At 49.5% G+C, this 8,733-nt stretch overlaps 1 protein-coding gene across 3 annotated transcripts in view; it reads right to left on the bottom strand.

Annotated features, from left to right (window-relative positions):
• Positions 1 to 699: 699 nt before the first annotated feature.
• Positions 700 to 8,733, bottom strand: part of GAB2 (GRB2 associated binding protein 2) — a 189,056-nt gene continuing 181,022 nt past the window's right edge. For all 3 annotated transcript variants that reach the window (XM_081280021.1, XM_081280019.1, XM_081280020.1), the window contains exons 5-10: positions 6,889 to 6,983; positions 5,509 to 5,773; positions 3,793 to 3,883; positions 3,440 to 3,542; positions 2,200 to 2,325; positions 700 to 1,350 (exon numbers count right to left, since the gene is read on the bottom strand). In XM_081280021.1, the coding sequence (XP_081136147.1) occupies positions 1,207 to 1,350; positions 2,200 to 2,325; positions 3,440 to 3,542; positions 3,793 to 3,883; positions 5,509 to 5,773; positions 6,889 to 6,983 (824 nt within the window). In that variant the 3' untranslated portion in view covers positions 700 to 1,206. The remainder of the gene's footprint in view (positions 1,351 to 2,199; positions 2,326 to 3,439; positions 3,543 to 3,792; positions 3,884 to 5,508; positions 5,774 to 6,888; positions 6,984 to 8,733) is intronic.

The raw sequence follows: 8,733 nt of genomic DNA, 5'->3' as shown, positions 1-8,733 counted from the left end.
ATGAAGTGTCTGGTCTGTCCTGTTGCCTCTAAAACTTGAAAATTTGGTCAATAACTTTCAACATAAGAAATTTAGATTCTTCCCTACTTAACCCACCATCCTTGGTCCTAGGAATGCCCTTGTTCAAGGGATCACTCCTTCACTTTCTAGTCCATCCTGAACCTCCACTTGCTGCCCTGGGCTCTTCACCGGGCCCTGGGGATGCGTTTCCTCACTTGCTGCATGGCCTACACCTGCCTCCCTTCATCAGGTTACCTCTGCGCCCTCCCAGTTCCCAGAAACTCACTTGCTGCACCATCCCCTCTGCAGTGTCCCTGCACTGCCCCATGCCTGGCACATCCTTGCCCCAGGGTCCCCTCAACCCCTGCATCACCTCCACTGCATCCCCTCCCTCACCCGCTCACCCCCTCACCCCGCTGGTTGCCCTGCTCAGCCCAGGCCTTCTCCTGCAGAGTGCTCAGGAAGGACTGCTCTCTGTCCCAGAGTGGCCCTGCAACACCAGAGTTCCAGGGCCCTGACTGCCCCGTGTCCTTGCCATGCTAAGCCCTGTTCTTGGTGTTCCTGGTTGTCCATCATTACCAGTTTCCCCTTCCTTTTGTCTCTTAGCCTTCTGTGTCCCCCATTCTCAAGCAGTAGGTCTATGTGGCTTTGGCTTGAAACTGGGGACCCTGGTAGGTATCAACTGCCCTTCTTTTTAATCTTTTGGCAGCCTTGCCTCTCGCCAGTTGAGAAAAACAGGAATAAGAAAGTCCACGTCCACTTTGGTCTGCTGATCCTTGGCTCCCTGGGTTGTCCTCTTCTGGGACTGAAGAGAGGTAGCCCAGAGGACAATGAAAGGGGGTGGAGGGCTGTGACTGACAGGAGGTGTTAAGTCTGGCTCAGAGTCCCAGCCCTCCCTCCAAGCATTCAGTAGACAGGTCTCCAGGCCAGAAAGAGGTTTTTTTGGCAACAGCTCCTAACTAAGGTGGGTGGAGGCACAGCCAGTATTGATAAAAGTCACAGGTGGACCCCAAGTGGGCAGAGAAAGTGTCCCCATCAAGGCCTCACCTCCCAGGGGAAGGGTCAGGGTCCCTGATGTCAAGTGCTTTGAAGGCCAAGAGTGGCAGAGTGGAGGGGCAGGGAGGGAGCTGGGAGAGGAGGGAGACGGGAGGAGCCAGCTCTGGGCGTCTGCCTCCCGGGCCCTCTCTGGGCTTGGTGGACCCCACATCACAGCTTGGCGCCCTTGGAAGGCTCCGAGGACTGCCGCACATCTGTCCACTCCTGCATGGTGTTCTGCAGAGCTTGGGTCTTTTCCTTATCCACCTGGACATAGTCCACCTTCTCGTCTGATGTAACAGATGACGTGGATGGCTGAGGGAACAAAGTAGGAGTGACTGTGAGTCACCAGTAAGGTGGGGTCTTCCCAAGCAGGGTCAAGGGGAGGGGAGGAGAGATGGCCTTTGCTGCTACTTTGACCAGACTCAAGAACCTGCCATCTTTCTCAGTGTGGGCTTTATACTTGCAGGTCCTTGTGGACTGACTTCCTGTCAGACACAACAACCTTGCCAGCCCTTCCTTCCCACTAAGGCTCGGGAGGACCCAGGCCTTCTCTTGGAATTGGTAGAAGGGTTTAGGTCTTCATCCTCCCCTCCTCTTCCCTCTGGCCACTCTTCCAAGGGGAGTGTGCTGAGTGTCAGTAAGCCCCAGCTCTAGGGCTTTAGGTGTGTCCCCTTGATGATCCCTCACAAGGACCTGTGAGGGATCCTGCACTGAGGTGGACCCCCCAGCCCCCACTGTGTAGACAGGGTGGCTGGGTGCTTCTGGGAGGTTTTCCTAGGCCTGGAGGTCCTTTCCGAAGGCTGCTTTATCACTGGTAGGGTTCTGGGCCCCACCCAATGAATTCACAAAGAAGAGCTCAGGACAGGAGGCAGGATCTCTGTGTCTCCAATCTGTTACTGATTCACTCTGTAACCTTGAAAAACTCGGGTCTGTGTGTACTATCATGTACCCATGTCTGCTGCAAAGGGATTGGCTGACTGATGTTCTGTGCTCAGAGGGGATCTGTGCCCTGAGAAAGCACAGGAGCCTCAGAGACCCCCACCTAAAGCACAGCTGAGTCCTACGAGCTGGCTATGGAGAGAGGCTGAGCAGTGCTGGCCTCCCTGCCCTCTCCCTGAGACTCTGCAGCTCTCACTGATTCCCCACCCCCACCCCAGGCACCTTGCGGTGGGGGCTTGGGGAGCCCGGCTGGAAGTCCAGGGCCAGGTAATCGACGCTGCCAGTACTCTTCTTCGGGGCTGGACTGTTGGTGCCACTGGGAACTGGAGATGCAGACACTGGGTTTTGCTAACATAGGAAAGACAAAACTGAGTGAGTCTAGGAAATCGATGAACCCCCTACTCAGGAAAACACAGCTCGGGAGTAAGGTACTCATTCAGTGTCCTGTTGGAGCCACACACTGCCAGGGACTTTATACTTTCTTCTCTAAGTCCTCACAACAATCCTGTGAGGTAGATATTATCACTGTTCATCATGGTTGTGAGGCTGCGGTGTGACGGAACCTGAGCTGTTGTCTGACTTCCAAACCTGCACCTATCCCAGGTACCATGTGGCCTCCCTCTTAGGGCTTCAAGCCAGATCTCACCTACTGTCTTCTGAGACCCAGCCTTTGCTTGTGGGACCCTAAGAACAAGCCTGTTTCCTCTTGTAGCCCCCCTCTATACTGCCTGCCCATGGCCTAGAGCAGCAGGTCCCGAGGCAGCGGCCCCCCAACTGCTCTGACTGAACAGTTGCCTCGTCTCCAGCTGCACAAAGCCTCTGTTCCTTCTTGGTTCTCCAGGTAACAGGCTCTTGGGGCCTATGTCCAGCCAGGCTACTGCTGTGGGAAAGCACCTGCATGTCTAGGACTGTCCCCAAGTCTGATTCTAATGAGAAAGGTGACAGTCTTGGGTTCTGGTTATATAATGGTTAGTTGAAGTTTCCTTTTAAGGATGACCAGGTGCTGGGAGGCAATTCTCTTCCAATGAAAACTTCAGGGAGGGTTTTGAACAACCAATAAAAAAGAAAAAAAAAAAAACTTCAGGGAGGAACCACATCGTGCACTACCTGTGTTCACACCTATTACAGCTGTCAGCCCAGTGAGTGTGTGCAGGTATGTCTTCCTAACACTGAGCGGATACCTCTGGTGCTGCTCTTCCAAGAGCACTAATCATGCCCCCTGTGTCAGGGGAGAGAGGCAGGCTGCCTCTACCCTTTAAGACTGACCTACTTTGGGTAGGGACCATGTCTTTCCGACCGCTGACAACTCATGCTGCTTCCTGCACATGTGCTCAAGAAGGGTCTGCAGCCGAAGGCCACAATAGTACAGAGAGGCCCTGGGCTGAGATGAGAAGTAGTGAACTGAGCAGAAGGTCCTGGAGGATTCCAGAAGGTATCATCCAGCCAAACCCAGGGGACTCACCATAGGGACGTAGTTCTCTTCACTGTCTCCTGAGTCTGTGCTGGTGATGCTCTGGGTGGAGATGGGACGGCAGTACTGGGAGGAGCTAGAGTTGAAGGTATGGCTGTTGTGGGAAGAAGACAGAGTGAGCCTGGGAGACCCTTGGCTCTCTCACACCCAGACCTGGGTCACCACAGCTTCCCATTATCAGCTTGGTAATGATATAATAATATTCCCCCTTTACAGATGAGGACCAAGTGCCATGATGAACTGGTGACAGCAGTAGGACCTGGCTACCCTGAACCCCCAGGCCAGAGACCACTCTATTCATATTGAATGCCCACACCCTAAGATCTCGCTCCACAGACACTCACTTGGCTCTGGACCAAGACTTGGTGACAGGAGACTTGAAGGGGAGCTCATCAATGACAGCATTGTTTCTCAGGTCAAGTGGTGTTGGTTTTGCTGGAGCAGAAACAGAACACAGGAGTCAGCCACATGGGATACACTTATATGTAACATGTAAGCACAGTTACAAAAGCCTTCCCAGTCATTCTGGCAACAGAGGGAATCTGAGGCTCCGGAGGGTTAGACAGGCCTCCTTTGGCATCTGTAGAGGATCCCTCTGGATATAAAAATCTGAATGCTCAAGTCCCTTACGTAAAATGTCAGAACCAGGTGTGGTGGCATATGCCTGCAATCCTAGTTAATTTCGAGGCTGAGGCAAGAGGGTCACAAGTTTGAGGACAGCCTTGGCAATTCAATGAAGCTTTGTCTCAAAATTTAAAAAAGGGGCTGGAGATGTGGCTCAGTGGTAGAGTATTTGCCTAGCTTGTGCAAGGCCCTGGGTTCAATCCCCAGTACAACAAAAGTCATAGTATTTGCTTATAACCTATGTGCCCTTCTTGCTATATACTTTACATCATCTCTAGATTATTTGATTAACATGATGTTAAATTGTTTATGGAACAATGACAAGAAAGATATGCACAATGTACAGGTTTTTTTTCAAGTATTTTTGATCTGCAGTGATTGAATCTGCAGATACAGAACCTGCAGATACCAAGGTCTGACAGTATAATCTTTTTCCATGTTGAAATCATATCTTTAGATTCCAAATTATATATCCTTCCTGCTGTATCTATGGTGATTGGATTTGCAGAATCCAAAATGGGACACATGGTCTGACAACAGATTTGTGACTTTATATAAAAACAAGAGACTATATTTGAAATGAAGATGGCCACCATGACTACTCCTGCTGATATTGAAGAAGGCTGTGTAAACCACAGTGGAGGAAGGGAAAAGCCAAAAGGACCTGGGTTTCAGTTCTACAGGGCCCTATCTCTGCCAGGTTATCGTGCAGGAGCCAAGGACAAAAGATTGGCAGTGGGTGACCTGGAACTTGAACTCTAGCACCTCTTTCTGGCTGTCAGGCAGCATTGTAGATCTAACTACTACCCATTTTCCAGGGATCTGATGCACTGACATGTTATCCTTCCAAATAAATGTGGGAGGTAGGAATCACCATCCCTATTTCACAGTAAGAAAACTGAGGCTGAAGAGGTTACACGATTTGCACAAAATCATGTACTCCTAGTCCAGTATCCACCCTGTCATGGTTCCCTGAAGTCTCACCATGAAAGCATTGTCCCCAGTGCAACAAGGTTCACAGATGAGGCTTTTAGGCAATGACTGGGTCATGAGGGCTCTGAGCACATCTGTCAAATGGATTAATCTACTGGTAGATGAATGGCTTACTGGGAGATGGAACCTGCTGGGCGTATGTCCTGGAAGAGTTTATCTCCTCCCTGGCTCCTTCCTCTCTTTGATTCTGCTTTCCAGCTGCCATGAGCTGAGCAGCTCTCCTTTGCCACACTGTTCCCCCATGATAATCGGCCTCACCTCAGGCCCAGAACAATGGAGTTGGCTGACAATGGACTGAAACCAGGATCCAAAATAAATCTTTCCTTCTCTAAACTGTCCTTGTCAAGTATGTTGATCACAGTGACAAAAAACTACCACATTCCTGAGCAAATGCAAATAGTCCCTAGATGTTCAGAGAATGGGGCAGGGGAAAGTGGGCTTACCTTTCCGGTCAGGCTTGAGGTTACGGTTGACAGGAGGGGGCTGAATCTCACTTCCTCGGCTGGGGCCTCTGTGCATAGGGAGGGCTGTGGATGGGTAGCCAAGGGGGTCAAATGGATGGGGCCCTGGGCTCATGGGGATGTAGACACTTTGGGAATTATCACCTGCCCGCTCCATGGCCAGCAGGGTAGAAGAACCTGGGTTCATGGGCACATAGTTGTCTTCTGAACTGGCACTATCCGACCGACCCACAAGTGTTTTCCCTGGCTACAGAGAGGAAGAGGGAAAGAAACAGATCTGTCATTAGCACGAAGAAGCACAAGGTGAGAAGCACAAGGCCAGCCCTCCCAGTGGTTTGTTATACTTTGAGGCTACAAGGGAGATCTTAGAAAGACCTAATAAAAACAGCATGGGAAACAGAAGAAATGGGGTCCAATGAGCCCCCTTCTAGCTTGGGACCCACCTACAATTTATGATCAATTTAAAGCATAAAATATTCTTGATGGCTGGGTGCACTCAAGATTTCTGGATGCCTGGCCAAGGCAGAGGGCACTACGGGCTGTGAAGTGCATAGGTGTGGTTCAGGACTACCAGGTGGTGATGGGGTGGCATTGGCCTCTAGATCCTGATTGTGACAAGAGCATGTAAGGAGTCTTGGCCCTGGGAGCTGAGGTCTGGGACCAGCTGTGCCCCCATGCAGCTTGCAGTGGGGGAAGCACAGCTTACCCCAGATACCTAAGTAACATCCAGGATCAAGCAGAGCTGCCTCACCCCTGCACAGTGCAGTAGCCTGGGCTGCAGCCATTCTCCAACTCCTGCATCGTCCGCCTTGTCACATACCCGAGCTACCACAGTCTTGGTTACCTAACTTCCACTGTCTTTCCAGCTGGCTCAAAATCAGGCCCAGGTGTACTTACCTGCACCTTGGACAATGGTGATCTGTCCCTTCTAGAGGGCATCCTGGGATCCTGTGTTCAAGCTGCAATTTTTCTGGCTGGCCTGACCCTGAGTACCAGTCCTGCTCAGAGTCTTACTTTTCAGGGTCTGTCTTCCATGTGATAACTGGTGGCTAAGGTTGCTGTGCAGAAGACCCACTACCCCTGAGCCTGGGTCTGCTGCATTCTAGACCCCCTCCACTGACCCACAGGGCTTTGAGACTTATAATCCAGCCTACCTGAGGACTCACACTTCCTTCAAACAAGGGTACCTGTGTTTTACTTGTCTAAAAGCTCAACCTAGGGTTCTGAACCGAGGCAAGAACCCAGGCAGGGTCCTATGAAGGAGATACCACCACTCTTTTGGAGCTGTGCTTGTGGTACCTTGCCATGTGGCCTTTTCCTTACCCTAGCTGGCCCGAGGAACCCTGGTCAAACCCCACTCACCAGGAAAGGACTGACTCCCTCACTCATGGACTCAGCAGACCGGCCTGCATTCTCTCCACCACGTGGCGGGTACTCGTAGGTCTCACAGGAGGAAGCTGTGACAGAAGGAAGATCATATGTACTCTTGCTGACCCATGTGCTGACTCTTCCCCATCCCCTCCAGTGTGGCTCAGTTTCCTGATACTTCTGAAGGTACAGCTCTCAGCCCAGTGTTATGTTACTTTTTTGGGTTCTTTTTAGATATACATGAGGGCAGAGTGCATTTTGACATTATACATACATGGAGTGCGACTTATTCTAATTAGAATCCCATTCTTGTGGTTGTACATGATGAGTTTCACTGGTCGTGTATTCATATATGAACATAGGAAAGTTATGTCCGATTCATTCTACTGTCTTTCCCATCCCATTCTCCCTCTCTTCCCTTTATTCCCCTTGGTCTAATCCACTGAACTTCTACTCCCCACTCTATTGTGTGATAGCATCTGTATATCAGAGAGAACATTCAACTTTTGGATTTTTGGATTTGGGGGATTGGCTCATTGTACTTGCATTATAGACTCCAGATCCATCTGTTTACTGGCAAAAGTCATAGGCATTCTTTTTTAATGGCTGAGTAATATTCCATTGTGCATATATACCACATTTTCTTTATCTGTTCATCTGTTGAAGGGCACTTAGGTTGGTTCCATAGCCTAGCCATTGTGAATTAAGCTGCTATAACCATTGATGTGGCTGCATCACTGTAAGGTCTTAAAAATCAGTATATTAAGGGGTTACTTAAACACTGTGTTCCTCCCAGGCCCCGGGATCTAGTTCCAGTGTTGGCATCTGTGAAGAGTCCTCCTTGACTTCTTAACCTCACCTCTCCTTAGCCTCCCCTAGCACTTACCACCTGTCCTACTCACCCCAGATACCACCTCTTTGAATAGTATGTAACAATTCTTGCACTAATTTATACATCCCCCCCCACCAGCCAGATGTGAGCTCTCAAGGGCAGAGACATGTTTTATGTCTTAACTCAGTTCCAAGCACAGGGTGACTACTCAAATTTTTGATTGATGGAATGACTGCAAAGAGTTCTAAAGAAACCAGGACCCCCGGGGTCAGAGGCTTATCTCTGCCCTTGATGACGCTGCAACTCTGAGTAAGTCTCTTAACTACCACTGGCCTTGTGTGCAAGGAGACAATGAAGATCTGTCCTACCAAACTCTGCATGGCCTAAAATGACAGGGTGGACAAGAAAAGGCTTTGCAAGCTGTAAAGCAAGATACAAACTGAGAGGAATCAATGTTGTTGTTCTTTTTTTTGGTTGTTGTTGTTAATCAGAAAAAGTTATATGTAGAGCTGGAATACACTCAGTAAACAAATGACAATAGAATTGAGGTACTTCAAATAGAAGTTCAGACTTCAACCAAAGAGCTTCTAGTTGTAGCTTACAAAATAGTCTGATGACCTCATTTTGTTATCAGTCTGTTAGTTCTCATACGTTTGGCTCAAAGCTTGGGCTGGTTTTCTAAACTTATTTTTAAAAATCTTTGGTTTGACTTTTAAGTGACTAAAATACTATGATGTGGATTTCCAAACCCATAATATGTTGTATTGTGGTTGACCAAGAATATCTTGTATCCCTTAGCAGAACACTGACTTCTCAGAGGCAGGATTTGCGACACGTTTCTCACTCATAGCTGCAAGACCAACTGGTAAGGGGATAGGCTAGAAGATGCCTGAACTTGTGAATATTGGTGACCCAGGTGATCCTCAAGTTACTTGTTTGTGGAGGACTAAGGGCTAGCAAAGTTCGAGAACCCTTGAGCTACCTGCCTTTCCCTCTGGGTCTCATCC

Source organism: Spermophilus citellus (assembly GCF_964194105.1).
Source record: "Spermophilus citellus genome assembly, chromosome: 2".
Lineage (NCBI taxonomy): Eukaryota > Metazoa > Chordata > Mammalia > Rodentia > Sciuridae > Spermophilus > Spermophilus citellus.
Note: the sequence above shows the minus strand (reverse complement) of the source record. Positions and strands in the feature narration are given on the sequence as shown.